This window comes from Marmota monax, unplaced genomic scaffold, assembly GCF_021218885.2.
Source record: "Marmota monax isolate L192 unplaced genomic scaffold, Marmota_monax_Labrador192_F-V1.1 WCK01_AAM20220418_F8-fsc00006, whole genome shotgun sequence".
Lineage (NCBI taxonomy): Eukaryota > Metazoa > Chordata > Mammalia > Rodentia > Sciuridae > Marmota > Marmota monax.
In genome coordinates this window covers 16,249,176-16,270,139 of record NW_026693712.1, presented here as the reverse complement: position 1 = coordinate 16,270,139, position 20,964 = coordinate 16,249,176, and the positions used below count along the sequence as shown (strand labels likewise).

The following is a 20,964-nucleotide window of genomic DNA, read 5'->3' as shown; positions in this document are numbered from 1 at the left end:
CAATAAGTAGACTACTTTTCTGACCACAGCTTGGCTGTTTGAACCTGTGTCATGTGTCTGCTCATGGTGGAAAAGATAAAGCAGTCTATGGGGTCTCTGGGGTCTATTTTATTATTATTATTATTTTTAAATAAGGGCACTGATCCCCTTCATGAGGATAGAGCCCACTTCACCTAGTCACCTCCCAACCCCATCACAATGGTGACTGGGTTTCAACATGTGCGTGCATTTCGGGGCCACACAGACATTCAAATCATAATATCTGCTCCTCTGTTCTGACATAGCTCAAATGTTGCTTCTCTGGGAAGTTTTACTAACACCCCTAGGAAGATTATTTTTCCTCCTACCTGTGTTCCCAAAGCATCCTGTACATATTTCTTTTAGTGCTTTTCTTGTTGCTTTTAAATGATTTGTTCATGTCACATTCTCCCGCTAAGTTTTGAAGCCCCTCAATAGCATCCTTTTTTTTTTTTTTTTTTTTTTAGTTCATAATTCTCTGGTCTCTGTTACAGTCTCTCCCCCATAGGAGGGATTCAGGGACTCTCTTTTTTGCTTGGTTGTCAGGAAAGCAGATCTCTATCCTTTTAGAAAAACAAATGAGGTCAACTCATAGAGGTTATTGCGAAGAATCAGTCATTTCTTAAAGAATCTGGAGTGCCAAAATTTTTCTATCTCTACTCATTTCTACTCATTTTCTGTCTCTTTGATTTCTTTGTTCTTTCTGTAGGGTCACTATTTTACCGTAGGACCTTAGGAAACTAGTTCCTGAAGGGTAATATGGGCTGTGGAGTTTTTCTCTTTAGATCTGTATAAATAAGCTTCTTATGTTATTTATTTTCATACCCAGATTAAGACATCCCCAGACAGCCAGTTCCTTCCTGAACTCTGAAACTGGCACCATCTCTAAAGAGTTTTCCAGTTGCCTTTTTCTCCCTTGTGAAGAATGTAAGGTTTGGCTGTGTGATTCTTTTTAAGCTAATCATTTGTTTTTGGACTGATTAACATCGTAGCTATCCAAACTTGGGCAGAAACACCAAATTCAGAATCTCCGGAAGCAAAACAGTAAGAAGTTAATTCCTTCATGCTTTCAGATGAATGAGACGCCAATACATAATCACGGTTCCCTTGTTCTAACTCACACCCTTGACTATGCTGGCAAATCTTGCTTTTCTTTCTGGGTCCCAGGGAATTCATTGGGGGGGGGGGGGCGGGGAGGGGGAAGCATTTTCCTGTACTCCACCTGCTGGATGGAATGAATAAAAGCCTCAGTGAAAGATCTAAATATTTAGCAAATGTAACCTCAGCCTCCAGAGTTTCAAGTCTGGAATACATTTCACAGGCTCTCAGATCTGAACCCAGGCCAGACACATGCATGCTGATACTGATTATTTGTGTTCTTTGGCAGAGGCACTAGAGAAGCGTTATAATTCAGCTGTGCGTGGAGAGAGAACGATTATGCATATGTAACTTCCACTTGGTTATCTACAGATGTTGGAGAATGCAGTCCACCCAACTTTTCTGTTTCTGGCATCCGCCTCTCTGGTGGGTCTCAGGTCCTACTCTGTTCCTGCCCCCCTTGCTTTCTACACTGAGCCTCCCTGGCATATGCTCTCTCCTGTCACAGGCATTTGGCACATGCTGCTACTTCTATCTGGAATGTTCTTCACAGGCCTGCCCATGCCTCTTGACCTAGTCAGCTTTGCTCTTCCTTCAGATGTCAGGTTGCTTCTCAGGGAAGCTCTTGAGCAAGTTTAACCCTCTACCACAGGGTCCAGGATGCCTGATACTTCTCCTTTGTAAGCACCTGTTACCGTTGCAATTATACGTTTCTCTGTGTGATCTTTTATAAAAACTGCTTCCTGAAGTGTAGTGTAGGTATGTGTGCCAGCTTATCGATATGTGGATATTTGTTTTATTATGAGTTATGTGTTTATTTTAATGTGCATTTTTTTAAAAAAAGTCTACATAGTACTGGTAGTAATGAACAACATTTTGTGAACATTTTAGGCCACCTTATGATGGGTCTAAAGTAGATAAAACTATGAATCCACCTATGCAAACCATGTGAATCAGGAGCACTGTGGTCCGGAAACAGGCATATGTGGCAAACATTTTGGAAACAGAATGAAAATGACTGAAATTTGGGAAAGAATGCATTCGTCAGTATGTTTCCCCTCACAAAAATGTAAGCTCCAGAGGTGATTTTTGTTCTTGTGTGTGTGTGTGTGTGTGTGTACCATTGTACCCACCAGACTTGATGCACATTTGGGCCTTAGTAAATATTATCCACAGAGGAGACAGGTTGTAACTTTGTAGACCTAAACCAGTCACCTTCAGATGCCCAGAGACTCTGTAGAGTCACAGAGCTGTAGGGATCTTTACCATTACCTTACTCAAAATAGTATCAACAGCATCCTAGAAGGGTGCTGTCACAGACTGGAGTCCCTGAGAAGCAGACTCTGAGAGGGAGATCAGTGGCAGGGAGTTTATAGAGAGTGCTCTTAGAACTCCTGTGGAAGGGAAGGAAGCAGGAGTGGGCAGAGGGAGAAATCAAGGCCGTCTCAGTGTGGGCTTAAGTGGGTTCCATGAGAAGTTCTAAACCTGGAATGACTTTTAGAGCTGCCCAAAGAATTATACACCCTTGTAGGCCACTTCAAGGAGAGGACTACCTTGGGGACAGCAGCTCTCTTCATCAGGGCCATCCCTGCAGGTGTTATAGGCTAGGGTCTGCCTGTAGGTAGGGCATATCAGAAGGGAGATAGGGTGACACGTCACTGGATTTGCCATAGACTATGAAAATCTCCAGGAGTAGCAGGTGTCAGTCATTGGCTGTGGATATACCTTCTGTGATGGGAATGGCTTTGCTATTTTAATTTTTTTCCCTTTTATTAAACCCAAATCACTTTCTTGTTAAGTCCCAAATACTAAACTATAACAGAGCAAGAAAAGCAAAAGGTACTCAGAATATCTGAAGAGAACTTTTATCTTTATCTCTCTTAACTAATGTAATCCTCCACTTAACTTTTTTTTTTAATTTATAAAACGTCACATACCATGCAGCATCTAGAATCATATACAATGGCCTAGATGAGCACTGACCAGCTCAGATTACTGTAGAAAAATTACTGTAATCTGGACCTCATTAACTTGGGATCAACTAAGATTCTTATATCTTCTTCATGTGGATTGTATGGAGTAATATCTCTTTTTTTTGTAATATCTCTTTAAATACAGACTCATGAAATCATTCTTTCCTAAGACTCATTAAATGAAGAGTCTTAAAAGATCATTTTTAGCCCTTCTTATTTTATAATATGTATGATTATACTTATTATAGAGACAATACCAAATGTTTACTGAATCCTTGTCATATGCCAGAGGTTGTGTTTCACAGTTCTTGCATGTCTCCTTCTTATTAGATCCTCCTGATGACACTGTGAGGTTCATACTGTTTGTATTTACTCAGGAGGAGATGGAGGCACAGACAGAGTAAGTAGCTTGCCCAAAGTTCTGATGTCAGTAAATGGAGAACTGGGATTCCCACCCTCCAGTCTGGCTTCAAAACTGCCTTCTTCTGTACATGTATGTTATGTTGGTTTAAGTTGATTTAAACTAATGAATGAATAGCCATATGTAAAGACAGTGCTATGAACATACAAGGTACTCATCCAAGTGGCTCAGAGGGCTTAGAGAGACTGTTATATTCTTTAAAAGGAATAAAGAAAATAAAAGAAAGAAAGAAAAGAAAAAACACAACCCTAACACTTTCATTTAGGTATTTTCTCTTCTACTATGATAAACATTTTGTTTTTCTCTTGAGTGAGGCGATAGACTTTGAACCCAGGACCTCATGTGTGCTAGGCATGTGCTCTACCACTGAGCTGCATTCTCTGCCCTTTTTATTTTTATTTTTTTTTATTTTTAGAAAGGGTCTTGGTAAGTTGCTCAGTCTGGACTTGAACTTGTGATTCTCCTGCTTCAGCCTACTGAATCTTTGGTTTACAGATGTGAGCTGTCATACCTGACTTATGATAAGATTTTTAAGAGAAAGGACCACAGCTGGATTCAATCCCCAGTACCAAAAAATGAACAAACAAGTAAAAACCAAGATAAAGGATCACAGTTTCCATTTTAAATACTGTGTGTAGTAAATTATGTGAGGCATGGTTATGCCAGTTAGCTGTCTATTGCTTTCTTTCCTCATCGACTCTTCTTCGTCTTGTTTTGAGATACTGGAACTTGACCCTTTCAACATTTCTTCTATACCAGCAGATGCAATGCAAGATTTGTCAATAGAGGGAGCTGGCGGGACGCTGTAAGAAGAAGGGGCTTTTCTTTGGGGTTCTTGTGATTTCCTCCTGTTCCTAGGGCACAAGCCCAGTGGGTACTTTCCTGTGGGAGACCTAGTGGAGCACACCTCTGTCGATTTTGCCAGAACCCCTGGAAGTCACACCTAGAAACTTTCACCATCACTCTGGGGGAGAACTCCCTGAAGCACCTTAGGGAAATTCTTCGCCATCCCGTGGGTAACAGACACAGCTTTACTAAATCTGCATCTCACCCTCTTTCAAGTTTGTCCCCTCAAGTTTGTCTCTCCTCAGCCTTGCAGATGGTAGCTGCTCCCTGCATCTGCTGTTCCACTTTTTTTTTTTTTTGAGATCTCCTTATCCCTCTTAGTAGTGAATCCCCTTTACAAGCCATTAAAATTTCCCTGTTCAAATCATTGTTGTGGATACTATCTCCTGCATGAATTTTGACTAATAGAGTGGTAGACAATGAATGATGAATGAATGGATGTTTGAGTGAGGAATTGAAGCAAAATGCTTCATTTTTCAATTGATTGCCGCCCTTTGTTTTGAAGCACTGGACTAGGTGGCCTCTGTCCTATCAAATTCTTCCCAGATGTTCAAGATATTTGAGAGTTGCATGTTTTCAAGCGATCTTCAAGCCCATCTCTCTTCTTCACCTCACTTAAATTACAGGACACATTGTAGTACACCAAAGAGATAGAAGCAAATTTCCCTCCATACACCCATCCACGATTGCAGCTTTGTACCAGAAATAACCTGGCCAGTCGTAGAGTCTGCACTGTGTCCTGGGGTCAGCAGCACCATGGCTAATGCAGGTGCTCTATTTTGAGAACACCATAGATTTTTCTGTTCATTTCCACAGGAAATTACTAAACCCTTAACATAGTTGATATTTCCAGGCTCTGAAGGGTCCTTTTTTTCCAGCCCACACAAAAGAGGTTAGTTTACAGTAACATTCCTATGACCTGTTCTGGAGGATAAAGACTTCTAGCCAAGGTCTATCAGCAAGACAAACTAACATCTTACTCTATGTATCTCCGGGTCAGTCTAAAATACATCTTTTTTTCCCCTACGACAGGAAAACATGAAATGTGAAACTTTCAATGAGATATATTTCTGTGATGATTTGCGCAAATTGCCCATCTACATCTACATCCCTAAACACTTCGGCCAAGGGAACCAAATCCTTAAATTGAATGCAGTTCCAAACAAGAGTGCCCAACCCTTCATTAAGGCCACAGAAAAGCACATCAAGGACAGGGTGAGGTTTTGCTTGTTTACGTAATAAAACAGACACCAATGTTTAGCTGCCAAATGTGTAAATTTAGCCTGTGTGACAGTGAGAACTAAGAGGGAAGGAAGCAGTTTGGGAGATACCTCCTCCCCACATCACAAACCCTCTCAGACCCATCAGAAGACCCCAAAACTGGGCCTACAATATGTGCATTTTATACAGCAAACCTACCCTCTGGCTTCAAGCTGTGTGTGACCTCGTTTCTCCTTTTAATTTTATAACTAGGGTGGAAAGCTAGCGGTGTAGTATGTCATGGTCAATATATCAACTGCAAAGTAAGTCCAATGTTGCAGAAAGACTCCAAGAGTCATTTAGTACTTTTCCCCTGACACCAGAGATAACGTTGGAGAAATCTTGGGGTCTGGAGTACCTGATGTCAAAGCCCCATGCCTCTGATTCTCTGACTGGGTTTGGGAGTAAATTTTATGCACAGTGACAAAGGGAGTTTCTTTCTGGTGGTGGAGGGCGTTTTAGGAGTGGACGAGGAAGGTGGGGGTGCCGCTTCTACTCGCCATTATTTCATTTTAACAGTTGTTAGACACGTCATCCTACTACTTCTGAAATGGGAAACCTACAGATCCCCAGGCTTGGTTGGGCTTAAATATCCCTACAGTATCACTATTACATATATATATATATATATATATATATATATATATATATATATATTTTTTTTTTTTTTGGATAATTTGTGAAACTACAGTTGAAGTCACATTTTTGCTTGATGTGCCGCTGTTATCCTACTAGCAATATAACAACTACCCACTAGGGCTTAGGACTTGAGATTGCCCACCCTTCCTGCCCCATGACAAGCAGACCCTCAACCCCATAAACATGAAAAGTGATAACTTCATTCGTAGTTTTCTCTTTGCCGTCAAGTTCATCCCCACGAGGCCCCTTCTCAGCCATCCTACCCCCTCAAACATCCAAGGAACAGAAGTACTTTTTAAAAGTCGGTTCAGCAAAAAACAGGAATTTAAAAGCTTCCTTCCAACAGCAGTGGCGTTTATCTGAGGACTTAGAGTGGTATTCCATTTTTCCTAGAGGTAGGTGAGAGGCCAGAGGGTAATTTCCAGAAAGTGCTGGTGGCTGGGGAGGATGCTCAGAGGTCCTAGGTTTATGGCCTTTTCCTGGCTCAGTCTTTTTATACCTTTCTTAGAAATGGTTATGATTCCTGCTTCATCTCTCCTGGGGGGGGCAGGAAGGGTGAATGAAGATCGTGGGAGTTAGGGAGGGGATGACCTCAAGACCCAAAGTGGTGAGCATTCATTCCAAAGGAAAAGGGAGTGGGCCAGAGTGTCCAGGGCTTCCAAGAGCAGAAATCTGCTAGACCAGCACTGGCGGCTGTGGGTGGGTGCCGTGGAATCTGCATGGTCGCATTCATTTTGCCTGATTAGTGGCAAACCAGGCTAAGACAACCGCTGAGCTTCAGAACAGATGGTGCCTGGGTGACAGGATGTCCCTTGTCTTATTTATTCAAGAACAAATCATGCCATTGAAAACACTAAAGTCAGACTGGGGGTGTAAATCAGAGGTAAAGCTCTTGTCCAGCTAGCGCTGGCTTCCATTCCCGGTACTGGGGTGGGTGTGCAGTGAGAACACTGAAGTCAACACAGGATCCTAATTGGGTCTCTCCATCTTTGGGAAGGAGGACAATTGCTTTTTTTTCAAACTGTGGTTGTGACCCAATAATGTTGGGACCTAATTTAACTATTGGATCAGTATTTTTAGTGGAATATCATAGAAAGGTCAAAAGTGTGTCTCATACTGTTTTATGAATTTTTCTCGTTTCAACTGTGTATGTATAAGGATATGTATGTGGCTGGGTTAGAATGGAACATGTAATTCTTTTTGTGAGCAAACTCCAAAAAATAGAAAAAAATTACTGCTCAAGGCAACTTTAAAAGAAAGATATGTAATTACTATAGTGGGCACACACGGCCCAGGTATTTTTGTACAGGTGTGCATGTGGGTGTGTGTGTGTGTATAATCTAATTAGCCATGTTGTGCTAGACCATGTTGTGTCTCCAAGAACAAGAGATCATGAGATTTGGAGGTTCAAATAAGGAAACATCCTTACTTAACGATAAGTTTGAAAAGCTGGTGGGCTTTTAGGATGAAGATATGCAGCTTTTTTTGACATTGCTCTAAAGTTGTTCTTTTTTTTTTTTCTTTTTTCAGTTTACCATATCTTTGCCTAAGCAGAAGCCTGTTAGCCCAGTGATAGTACCACAATTTCACAAGGTTTATATTACGAAGCAAAAGATTTAACTGAGTTATTAGTGGAGCCTGGCTCCTGAGGGGACACATTTCCTGAATATCTTTCCCTAGCAAAAGCCTTCTGTTTCTAAACAAAACAAAACAAAACAAAAAATGCTTCTGCTACAGCTTTTCCTGTCAGCCATTAAAGTCTCATATCTGGGAACAAGATAAGTAGAAAACAGTGTCCACATCCTAGGCTTGCCAAGAGAAGTCTTTTGATAGAAAAGAAACCATGACGTTCAGACACTCAGAGACGTAATCACCAGTTAATGGAACATTTATTGTTACTTGTAAGGCATAACTGTAATACCGAAAAAAGAGAGAGAGACAGAGAGTGATGTGAAATGACAGGTGGTGTCCTCATTGACCTGCTCTGCAGCCGTGGGCCTGGCTGTTTTAGGCAGCACACTCTGCCAGGCTAAGGACCTGGGCTCTGTTGCCTCCAGCACAAAGTAAGGGCCTCCTCTGCAGTGGCAGCTGGTACACCCATCTGGTTTTTGTATATCCACCCTGTTGGCTACTGGAGGAGATGAGAGCCACCTCCACCCACACCTCACTGCCAACCTGCTGAAGCCTCTGTGGTCCTGACAATAGAGTGTCAGACCCTTTGTGACAGTCATTCTGAACATGGATGCATGGGAGAGGCACAGGATGGGCAGATGGCGGCAAGAATCACTGAAGGAATAGAGGGCACAATGGGAATGTTCGCCCGCTCAAAACCACACAGGGAACTGCTCACCACTCCCTTCTGCCAAGAGCTCATGGGCTCTCTTCCTAATTTGCAAGCAGTCTCCCTGAAGCAGATGCAGGTCTACAGCTAAAAATGTTAGATTCACTTTGCTATGTTGTTTGTCACTCTGTTAGGGATTTGTCTTATGTTGGGAGGAGCCAATTCTTCCAAATCCTGGGTTTCTGGTACTTGCTATTTACTCAGCAGTAACATGCAAAGTCTATGTTTTTCACTTGATTTAAAGAAATGAATCCACAGCATCTTTCATCATAAATATAATGCCCTGGGAGAGGATACAGCAGCAAACCAGACAGACAAAGTCCTCAGGGACCCCAGTTCCCAGTACAGTACCTGGCACACAGGCACACGGTCTCCATTGAGCAAATATGCAAATGATGCCTGGGCTGATTGTTAAGTCACAATCTACTTCAATGCTTTGGGTCTCTGGAATCACCAACTTCCATCTCGTCTGTTAGCAACGGTATTTCGTTGTTCTTGGCCAGTGTTATACTTGAATTTGATTCACACAATAAAAATTATGGACCATCATAAATATCTTAGATTTCCTCTCTGGATGCCTTTTACTGGCCAAATCTTCATACAAAAGAGATGTTAAGCCACAATGCATTATCCCCAACTTGCCTACAAAGATTGACTAAAATAAAATAGAATCATCCAAGTTATAAAAACAAAAAGTTATGAAATCATTTTTCTGTACAAAAGCAGATCACTATTATTAACCATAATGCCAACTTAGTTCCTCAGATGTGCTCTCACATTGAACTTTCAAATTGTCGTTCTTCTTTCATCCTAAGTCTGACAGTTCAATGAGTGAGAAATTATGCTTCAGTTAAAAATTACTGCAATTCGTTGTAAAACGTGAGCTAACACTCTCATCCGTTTTTATATACAACGATCATCTCATTGGTTAAGAGTCCCCATTTTCAAGAGCAAATGCGGGACAGCACAGTGGAAGACAAAGAAAAATCTCTTGAGTAAACATGGTGAAGTGTTAGTTAACTGAGTGCCTTATGTATCGTATCCTATTATTACCATTCACAAAGGCTGAATGCTAATCAGTTTAACTGCCTTCAAGCTATATATTTCAAAATGTGATTAAAACATACAGTCTCACAGTAAATTTAAATGGCTTATTAAAGGCCTCAGCATCGGTATCATATGTCAGAGATGAATGGTGTTACTAATATGCTAGCCACTTGGGCCAAGTTCACTTTAAGCAGGAAGCATATTTATACAAGGAAGGGTAACAGAAAAGGTCTCTTGCGGGAAGCTGTGTGTGGGGGTTTAACACTTTTTTGTATGCTTTTGTATATCTTCTAAATGGGCATTTTGCCAGCATTGGGTCTTTAAAATCCTTCCTTGATACAGGCCTAACTATTGTCAATGCTGACTGAATGTTCAGGGAAGGTGGGGGGCGGGGTGCATGTTTCGAGGTGAGGCAGAGGTGGGTGAGGGTCAGGGCTTCGGGCCATCTTTATTTGAATGACATTTTTTTTCTGATCTGCTCCTTCAAGTGCACTGGGGAAAGGCAGCAGCCTCTGCAGGACCTGGGAGCCCCTTGGCAATGTAGAAGCTCCCAGCCCCACCCAACCAGAAGCTACTTCAAAGCAGATCCCAGTTGATCCCTAAGCACGTCAGAGTGGGGAAGTGCTGCACGCGGACTCCAAAGCCCTGCTTACTGGTGGCCAAGCACAAGTCATGGTGTCACTTTCTCTTTCTTCCTGTCTTCTAAAATCGTCCTTCTCAGAGTGCAACATCCCCTTAGCCAGGGACACCCTTCCTTTCTCGTCACTCCCAACACACTGCCAAGACCCAAATGAACTTCCCAGCATTGATGTCCTTGCTTTTATGAAGAAGCCACTTCCCATGCTCCTCCTGACCTCAGAGGCTTCTTGGGCACGGTATTGATTCCTAAGGCTATGGGTTTGTTCTTTCCCGTGGCTGAGCCTCCCCTCCTTCATTTATCCTGCATTGAAATTCCATCCTTCTCTGATGTCCACCCAAGTGCACCCCCTCTTTCCAATTTAAATCCCTTCTGTGCTCAAGGGAGGACTTCTCTGTCCCTGCTTCTATTACGGAACATGGCCCTCCTCTAAACCTCACGATCTGCTTCTCTGCTAATATTTGTGAGCTACCGAAAGGAAAAGAGGCAGATTGGACCAGATGTTTGGGGGACCGGCAGCTGGGGTTTACTCAGCAGCAGGAAAATGCTATGCAGTCACCTACGGCCACTTGGCAAACTCCGGAACACACTTCATTTGGCCCCACCTTGCACTGAGAGGCTCAGCCTACCGCAGGTGCCCTGCGGCAACTGAACCTCCAAACCTGGACTCAGACTGGCCTGCCAGTCACCCCTGGAAGCAATTTGGTCCCTCTGTTCCAAACTGAGCTAGGGTAAAGGGCTCTTAAAAAAAAGGGAACTGGCATTTAGAAGCGCATTGCTTACAAATTCAGGCTCCGTGGGCTGGGGGTTAGCGCAGCCAATGATCAAGGGGACATTTGGGGGCCAATCAGGTGAGGACCCCTCAAGGCTCTTCTGGAGTGGTCAGCACCCAGAACAGATTTCTCTAATCAGAGGAGACAGGCAGTGGGAGAAACAAGATCGCTTTCTGGCCATAGTGAGTCCGAGGACCACGTTTGCAGCTTCCGTTCTTCTTGAGGCCAACAAACCAATTCTTCTCTGCATGCTTCTTGGATGTGTACGTGTTGTAATGGTTTTCCTCCAGCCTTTCCAGGAATAAGCATTCCTCATTTGGGGTCTGCTACAAAGATAAAACCAACATAGGGTAGAACTGTTAGCAAGTGCTTTTAAAGGATCCCTCCTTTCACTAGCAGCTTAATCTTGGGACAGTAACTGAAATGCTCAGTGCCTCAGGATCTTCTTCAGAATTGGAATAAAGAGGGAGCCCATCTCAGAAGGTGCTCACGAGGACTTTGAAGGGTACCCAACAAGTGATGGGTCTTCAATATGCATCCACTATTACTCTAAGCTCCCCTCCTGCCTGCTGTTCTCGGGACCTAGGGTCTCTGCCGGGGAGACCTGCTAGACCAAGCACCTTGAGGGCAGGCTGGGACTTTTGTCTCTGTGGAGGCCGACAGACGCGATCGTAGAAGAACGTGAAGCCAGACAGTGAGGCAGTGGTGTTTTTCAAGTTTGGACTTGAAATAAATGAAAACCTACTAATATTTCTTTCTATCCTGGTGATTGTCACTAACAATATCTGAGGATTTCACTTCAGTATTATTACAGATGTGAATGCTTGTACAAAATTTGCCCTAACATATTAAAACTTAAACTGGGACTTAAATTTTTTTTTAAGTGAAAATAACTATTTTTGCTACCTATAAAAAAGAATAAAATGTTTTTTTAAAAAAACCTTTTTTTATGCTTTTGATTAAAATTTAACAAAGGTAAAGAATTTGTAAGAGATCTTTTCGAACAAAAGTTTGTTAAAACATCCTAGTCAAAATATGGAAGAAAAAAATTGCAACTTCTCTCAACAAACTAAATTTTGGAAATGCCTCATCTATATTTTGTTACACAATAACATTTCTGGTTGTTTTAAAATTTGAGTTGAAAAACTCAAATGATTTTTAAATTTTTATTTATTTTATTTTATTTATTGTTTATTTGTTCTGATTAGTCATACATGACAGCAGAATGCGGAGCCCAACTTTTCATTTCTCTGGTTGTACCCACAACTTTATTTTAAAAAGAAAAAACAACAAAGTACCCAAAGCCCACCACTAGATATGTTTTTTTTGTTTGTTCTTTTGTGTGTTCACTCATTTTATTTTTGTACAGTCCCGGGGATGGAACCGCAGGCATTACTCAGGCTAAGCAAGTGCTCTACGACTGAGCTACACTTCCAGCCCAAGGCAGCTGTTAACAGCTGATGAACACCCTCCCCTACATCTCTTTATGTACAATAGATAAGACTCTGTGAATATAGATTTATGATATTATCATAAATGACATGTTTTATCTGCTGTTCTAATATTGGACAATAAAACTACGAAAACACATTCAGTATCACTAGCAAGAAAAATGCAAGCTAAAAAATGATCATCTGTTGGCTATCCTATCTGTAAAGACCAAAGAGATTTACATATCAGTATTGGTGAGAGTGTGGAAAACCTGCACTTTCATTCACTGTTGGTGAGATGAGAGCAATTTGGCGGTATCAGAATTTAAGATAGCATTATCCTTGACTCAGAAATTCCCTTCTAGGAATTTACCCTTAGAAGATAGTTGAACGAGTATAAGATCATATTTTCAAGAATGTTCTTTGAAGCATTGGATGTAATAGCAACAAACTGAAAGCAATCTTTGTACCTATGGCAAGGTGTGAGTGGGCAGATACATCACTAGAGTGGGGTCCCGTGCAGACGTAAGTGTATTAAGCTTAAGTAGCTACCACAACATTATTAAAAAGAGTACCGTACTTAAAAAGTATCCACCAACTGATATTTTACTTATAATTTATCTGTTAAGAGAGTGGGGGAAGCCAGCCTTTGAACCTCTATTTGTCCAGATTTTAGAACACATTTACTCTATTGAGATATAAAGCAGGGATAGCAAAGCCCTTCTGCTGGATGCTCTTTTTCCAATGACATCACACATCTGACTTGGCACCTTTTTCAAGCTGCATGGTGTATAAAGTCTTTCTGTGCCCATGTGGTTGGTGATTCCCTTTCTCGTGGTTTCCAGTCCTCTTGCTCATTGTTCTCTATTTGTGGACTTGGTTGTTACATTAGACTGTAAGCCCCACTGAGGGAAGATAAGATCTCGTTGACCTTGTGTCTATCCCCAGTCTTGCAGATGGTAGGTGTTCACCAGCTAGGTAGCAAATTAATTTGGTATCTTGGTTTGTTTTTGCTGGAAATTAAACCCAGGGTGTGCTAGGCACATGCTCTACTGCTGAGCTACAGCCTCCGCCCTAAAGTTAGCTTTCATTAGTAAAAAGCTATGCAACAGGAAGCATGCTGCTTCATATTCACCGAAGTATAGAGAGGAGAGCTGGGTGAGACACTCTAGCCCTTCTGGAACAAGATGAAATATAAATATACTAATTGGCTGGCCAGGCTGCCTCAGGAGGAACTTGGTCTGAACATTAGCATTGATGCACTGTGTCGGGATGGAAGGACGCAGGAGGTTCTGGACTGTGTGGGTCGTTGACCCTCTCAGGGACGTTAGTCCCATGACTCCCCCCGGTGGGTGTAAGGCCTGCCTTCTATGATATAGGTGAGGCTGGCCACGTTTCCCAACTGATGTCTCTACTACACCGGCTCAGTCAACACAGACCAAGTGGCTGAGTCACAAGCTGAGCCGCAGGCCAACCCAGAGGTGCCCCAACCCCAGCTGGGACTTTTCAGCACTTGCCATGCATGAGGTACAGTGCCAACTTGTTGATACACACCTAGGATTGTGGTTGTTTCTTTTTTATATTTAGCATGCTTTTCTTCCAGTTACACAGGTGACATACTCACCGTAGAAGATTTGGAAAATACAGGAAGGCACCCCCATGTTAGAAAAACACCCACTTACCACGCCCAGAGAGAACTGTGTTAATATTTTGGTATACAGACATTCAAACTTAAAATAAACATGTCCTCTCTGTATACACACACACACGTGTGCATACACATATTTGAATTAGGATGATTGAATAAAATTTGTTCATGAGGCAGGGCTGTGAGGTACTTGAGAATTTTCTTTAAAATTTAAATGGGGAAAAATGTCAAAAATCAGGTGTAATGTCAAGCTTGGTGGTGCATACCTGTAATCCCAGCAGCTCAGGAGGCTGAGGCAGGAGGATCACAGGTTCAAAGCCAGCCTCAGCAAAAGTGAGGCACTAAGCAACTCAGTGAGACCCTGTCTCTAAATAAAATACAAAATAGGGCTGGGGATGTGGCTCAGTGGTTGAGTGCACCTGAGTTCAATCTCCAGTACCTTCCACCCTCCCGAAAAAATCAGGCATAGGATACTAAGACCATATTTCAGGTAAGTAGCAGTGAAAACCAGGGTGATAGTGGGAGAGGGGCTGCCTGGAACCTAAAGCAAACTGGATTCTTCCTTAATATTTTTATATAAGTAAAAGAAGTTTACAATAAATATCAAAACTGATCTAAAGGGGTCAGTGTAGTGGCACACACCTATAATCCCCAGCTACTCAGGAGGCTAAGGAAGGAAGATCACAAAATCATGTCTAGCTTCGACAACCTAGTGAGACCTTGACTCAATATAAAACGGGCTGGGGATGTGTGCTCATGGGGTAAAGCTGAGTGTAATGAAAGGAGACCACCAGTACTGCAAAAAAAAAAAAAAAGATTTAAAGGAGAAAAGGCCATAAAACTGTAATGTATAACCTAAGACAGAGATAGGATAAGGTATTCACAAGCTGATTATTTGTCTTATAGCTACTGTTAATGTAGTGCCAATGTGCCCTTCACCCTGGCGGATGTATTGTGTGTGTGGTCTCATTGACCCCTCTTGAGCCCATGTGAAGTGGTCACTGTCCTACATTCCATTTTAGACAGGGCTCCAAGTGGGCAAGTAACTTACAAAGTGACAGAGGCGTGAGATTCAGTTGTGGGTCTGAGACTGGGTGATTGATTGATTCTATTAGTAGTTGAAAAAACTACTTCCTATGTAGCAGCCAAGGTCTACGCTCCAAACCCCTTGAACTTGTCCCAGTTGCTCTGTGTTTCAGCAAACTGCCTAAGAGTCAACCTATTACTGTGATGATTCCTCCTCCTGACCTCTAGTGGGCAGTGTGATGAAACAAACTCTGTTCACATCTAGCACTAGCAGCCAGGCTTCAAGAAAGGGTTTCCTGCCCCTTCTCAGGCTTGGCGATTTCGTACAAGTCAAAGGAAGCCCCAGACTAAACTCGCACTATGGTTACCTTTTTGGAGACATCTTCATAAAAGGGAAGAAAGTGGTTTGAACTGGGTCATGAGTCACAGTCACACCCTGGTTATCAGATATTAGGGAACTGGAGGGATAGTTGAAATCTGGAAATAATTGCAAACTCTGCAATGATTTATTTCAGCTCTCTGTCCAGTTAAATCTTTTAGTGGAGGAAAATGAGGGGCAAAATCAGGTTGCCTGTGTTTCTATTCTTTTCTCACAAAGACCAGAAGGACACACTGGGTCAAACCTGTCCAGTGCCTTTACTCAGAGGGAAGAAGCAGGTGTGCAGGGTTTTAGTTACCGAAGAAATTAAAGCCTACACTTCTTGATGTGGCTCATTCTTCTTTATGGACCTCTCAGTATCTAAGATGGCACTGAGACACAAGAGAAGCCAATTCGATAGATGTTCAATTAAGTTATTAAAATGTTCATTCTTTTAGGTGATCTATCTAGAATAAAAGGGGCCTTTTTTCAAACCTGTATACATGACATTTAAACTGCTAACGTCTGGGCTCACAATTTTTGTAAAAGTATTAAGAGACATGCCTATAGCACTTAGTAGGTGCTCAAGAAAACATTTTGGGACTGAATGAATAAAGCAGGAGTAGGTATTCTGAAATGACTGTCTGATGAGCTACCAAAACATCAATCAATGTTTCCTCTCTGTCTGTAGGATAATACACTTGAGTATTTTGAGACTACCACAAAAAACTCTTTTATGTTCATACCTAAAATAAGGCAAGGTAGAGGGTGGGAATCCTACTGGAAAAAATAACAAACAGAGACTAATTGATGCTTTTGAGTTTGCATCACTTGGTGTAACAAGATTTCTGGAAACCTCAAACCTGGGCCGTGTCTGGAGGCACGTCAGTTTCATACTTACTGAGCCATATAAAAGCCCGTCGGTGTCCATGGCCAAGTACTGGCCGGTCTCAGTACTCTTTATATACACCTCCCCCACGCTTTCCGCACTGAGCTGCAGCTGAACTGGAATAAAAATAACACAAGAAAAAGTAGAGTCAACGCGACACTTGTGCAGATAGGGCCCAGCGGCCAGGATAATCGGTTCTGGAAAATTCTGCTCATTCGTTTTGTAGAACCCCAAGGATGAGCCTCCCATTAATCAGAACATAGAAATACAGTTCCTTTTTCTTTGCCATCCAGAGAAAGCTGTGCATGGGGAACTATGTTCTTGAGAGGAGGAGAGACGATGGCTAGCTCCTCTGGTTGTCCACCCTGTTTGTTACAATAACCCCGTGGGGCCCTTCAGGGTGTCCTGCTCCCCTCCTGCTGTCTCCTGGAAGAAAATAATCAGGAGGGAATGGCATTTGCTTCCCTGGCTCTGCCATCCCATCAATCTTGGGGTGCAGTGGAGCTGACCAGCGTGTGACTCTTGCGGACAGATTTTTGATGTTGTTGTTGTTTGAAAGACAAGGTCCTGCTAACTTGCCCAGACCGGCCTTGATCCTGCAATCCTCCTGCCTCAATCTCCCGTGCAGCTGGGATTACAGGGGTGCACCATCACACTTGGCTTTGTTCTATTATTTCTATTATTCTATTATTTCTTAGTTGTAGTTAGACACACTATCTTTTACTTTTTTTACTGTGGTGCTGAGGATCGTGCTAGGCGAGCGCTCTATCGCTGAGCCACAACCCCAGTCCCTTGTTCTCTTATTTAAAAAAAAAAAAATCTGGAATTGTTATTTTTCCAGACAGAAAAGTTTCCCAAGGAGTTAGGATGGCTTTCAGCTATGAAACACAGGGGACCAACCACAGTGAAGTTCAGTCGACCTCTCCACCCCTGGGGCAACCCATCTGGGGTCCAGACCAAGGGGAAGTCACTAGTTTCCCATCTAGAGGGCAACAGTTGCTCGGAAATACAGTGGTGAGAACAGGGGTTCTCAGCTGGGACTATTTTGTCCCATGGAGGACACTGGGCATTGTCTGGGGATGGGTTGGATTGTTACAACCAGAGGGGTTGGAGGGTGCTCCTGGTTTCTAGTAGGCAGGGACCAAGGGACCCTGCAAGACATCTTATAATGCACATGGCAGCCGTCCAGCAAAGAACTGTTCAGCTGGAAGAGTCCGTGGTGCCCAGGTGGAGAAACTTGGAGGCTGAGGGCAGCGATCTCGAGTTAAACTGAGGCCCGCTCGACCGGTTTTGCACAGGGACACTCCCAAGGTGCCCGCCCAGTGCTGGGTCCATAATCACAGTCTAGGACCCAAGTGATGAAGACGTTCTTGCTTGTTCATCTCTGTTAGAGTCTGTAAACAAGTCAAAATAACACCTGGCATTTAGCCAGGGGAATGTTAAAGTTCCTAAACAAGTCTGGATGGTGCCTGGCAAAATGCCAGAGGGACTGGTTTGAGAAGTAACAAAAACAAGCCATTAAGTGTGGAGATTCCTTATTGGTTGACTGATGTATCTAGTTTATGCTAATTAGATAAGCTGTGTGGAATGTATAAATACTGCTCCTGTCCTGCAATAAACGGCTCCTACTCCTGCTGTATCAATGTACACAAGTTATTCGTCACCCCCCGGTTATTTTGCTGCAGCCGGACTGCGGCACATCTCAGAGTGCCTCCGAAGGCAGGGGCTTTGAGGGTTCTAATTTGGCAATTGGGGTTAATTCTGGTCTCTCTGGACAATTTCTTTGGTCACCAGACGATCACAAAGCATCCATACAACTAGGAGCAAAATCCAGACCAGGAACCGACTCCTCTAGGACTTATCAGAGGCTGAGGGGCAGCAGGGTTGGAGCATAGGGCTTTGGCTCGTAGGTCTAGACCGTTTCTTTGTTTTTATTTTTTCATTTAACTTCTTTGAATAGGGAAGAATCCATTCCCATGTTTCAAACTTGGAAACAGTCTCAGAAAAGACAGTGGAGAGTCCCCGGGTACCCCTCCCTCCGTCCTACCATCTAGCCAATGAAGAAGATCCTGCCCTTCCTCCCTGTGCAGTTCATTATCCTGGGGAGACAGAAACAGCAGGAATCCCTCCTTGTAGACAGATGATATGTGTGGATTTTGCCAAATATGCATCTTGTTTTATTGCACACAATTGATGACATTCGATTCACACAGTGCTACCCCTAGGGTTGGTTGGTTGGTTGATTTCTTATCAACTATGGCAGTACTGAAAGGTTCAGCTCATTGTTTTTGCCAGTTGAATTATGTTCCACGATGTGGCTATACCATAGTTATTTAACCCCCTCCCTATTGATACGGCTGTATGTTGTTTTTTATATGTTTTTTATACACCATTTTCCTCATCTGATTCACCCCAAGGGCGATACACAGCTACATCACTCCCACCGAAGACCGGAAGCGTACGGAGGATGCTTCTCTCATCCTTGGAAGCCTTTGCTCTAGATTCGGGACTCCTTCCAGCTGCCTGTGGTCAGTGAAGTTCATTGAATTCACTGGAAGGGAACTGGGAGCCTCTGGTCTTTCCCACAAGTCCTCCTGTCTTCATTTAACTCTAAGAGTGTGGTCATGAAAGAAGAGGCCAAAGAGCTTCCATTGGGATCCAGGCCCAGCCCTCTCCAGCCTCATGTCACACCACCTGCTTGTTCAGTCACTCCAAGCTCTTTCTTGCCCCAGGATCTTTGCACATACTAAGCTCTCTGTCTGGTAACTTCTTCCTCTAGATAGTCACAAGATTGCTTCTCTCCTCCTCCGGGCCTCAACCTAAATATCCCCTCCTTGGAGACACCTTCTCCAAGTGTCTGATGAAGTGCTGTGTGGCACTCTGTATGGTGGGTCCTTTCACCCCACCCCTGCTGTGCCGGTACTTCCCTAGTCCCCACATGGCTCTTTCTCAGACCCTTGATTGCTTCTTTTGTGGCCCTTAACATACAATTATTTGATTATTTAGGGGTTCATTCATTTGTTTCTGCCTTTCCAAGAGAAGGTACATCTGAGAGGAAGGGCAGGAGTCCTGGCTGATCTGTGCCTCCTTGCGTCCCCGGCCTCTCGCAGTGTCTTGTACATGGGGGACAGACAGCATCCACTTGCTGAATGAATGGTGTCAGGCAAATGTTGGCAGAGATGCTGCTGCTGGTCCCCCATCAGTGACCTGTGAGTTTTTAACTGTGTTTCCAACAGTTCAAAGTGAGATGGGATCAAGATGAGAGTCAAAAGGCTCGAGGCTGGCCTCTACCCCCAACAGCTGGCCATGCTCCATCCCCTCTCTGGGCCTCAGCCTCCTTGTCTGTACAATGGAAAGATTTTTCTTTCCCACGTACTGGGGATTGAACCGTGGGGGCTCTCTAGCACTGGAAAACATCCCCAGCCCTTTTTATTTTTTTCATTTTGAGGCAGGTCCTCACTAAATTGATGAGTCTGCTTTCAATTTGCAATCCTCCTGCCTCAGCCTCCCGAGTCTCTGGAATCACAGGTGCACACCACAGCAACCAGCAGAACCACATACTTTATGATTCCATTTACAAGGAAGGCCCCAAAGAAACAAATCTATAAATATAGCAGCAGGTTAGTGGTAGCCAGGGTCTCCGCAGGGGTGGGAGTGGAGATGGAGGAATTATAGTTAAGGGACATGGGGTTTCTCTTTGAAAATATTCTCAAATTGATGGTGGCGATGGCTGTCCAACTCTATTAAGAAAAAATGTAAGAAAAAAAAAACACTGGATGATATATTTTAAATGGGTGAGTTATAATGGTATGTGAATTATATCTCAATAAAGTCATTTTTTTAAAAAAAAGTCCTCTATTTTCATTGGACTTTATGGCCTTCAGAGAACCTTCACATATATTTTTCTCTGGATTTCTCAGCATAATCCTGCAGGTTTAACTGAGCCTGAAGGAAGGTGATAACCATTATGGATCACCTACGTGGGTCAGGCCCCACACTAGTTTCTGTCATAGTACAGTGGACAGTTAGAGAGCGTGGGCTCTGGAGTCCAGCACATGGGCTCCAGTTCTGATTGGGCTGTGTGTTAGTTGTGTGGTCACTGGGTGGGTTGTTGGTCCCTGTGTCCTATTTCCATTGCTGTCATGAGGATTGAATGAGCTCATGCATGGAGAGAGGCCACTCCCGTTGTGATCTTCTCCTCTGTGCTTATGTGACCTCATCTGCTCCTCACCCAGTTCCCCTGAAGGAGGTGGTCCCTACTCCAGGTGACAGATGACGTGCTGGAGCTTTGGCTAGAGCATCTGCTTGCACTCCAAGTTATAAGAAGAGGCAACACCATGGCCAGAACGAGGCTCGAGTCCCCCAAGGACCCTGCGATTTCCTCTCTTTCACACAACCTCTTGGGCTCCAATTATGGGATGAACTGATCCAAATCCAGCCATACTCTCCAGGTTGGGTCCCTTTATAATCAAGATGGTGGGTGGTCCTCCAGGTCCCCATTGGTAACCATGGAATGGAGTGAGGCTAGTGCTTGGGACTTTTTTCTACCCACCACCCATC

General features: G+C 43.3%; 1 protein-coding gene and 1 long non-coding RNA gene across 9 annotated transcripts in view; one reads left to right on the top strand and one right to left on the bottom strand.

Annotated features, from left to right (window-relative positions):
• Positions 1-1,350: 1,350 nt before the first annotated feature.
• On the top strand, positions 1,351-20,203 carry LOC124103402 (uncharacterized). Its single transcript, XR_009228293.1, has 3 exons — positions 1,351-2,185; positions 3,420-3,489; positions 18,822-20,203. It is a non-coding gene; the product is annotated as an uncharacterized LOC124103402 (long non-coding RNA).
• Fgf1 (fibroblast growth factor 1) overlaps positions 8,126-20,964 on the bottom strand; it is a 94,595-nt gene continuing 81,756 nt past the window's right edge. For 7 of the 8 annotated variants that reach the window (XM_046460357.2, XM_046460358.2, XM_046460356.2 and 4 more), the window contains 2 exons: positions 16,417-16,520; positions 8,126-11,379 (listed from right to left, as the gene is read on the bottom strand). In XM_046460357.2, coding sequence (XP_046316313.1) covers positions 11,185-11,379; positions 16,417-16,520 — 299 coding nt within the window. In that variant the 3' untranslated portion in view covers positions 8,126-11,184. The remainder of the gene's footprint in view (positions 11,380-16,416; positions 16,521-20,964) is intronic. The other variant, XM_058584260.1, reaches the window with a different exon arrangement.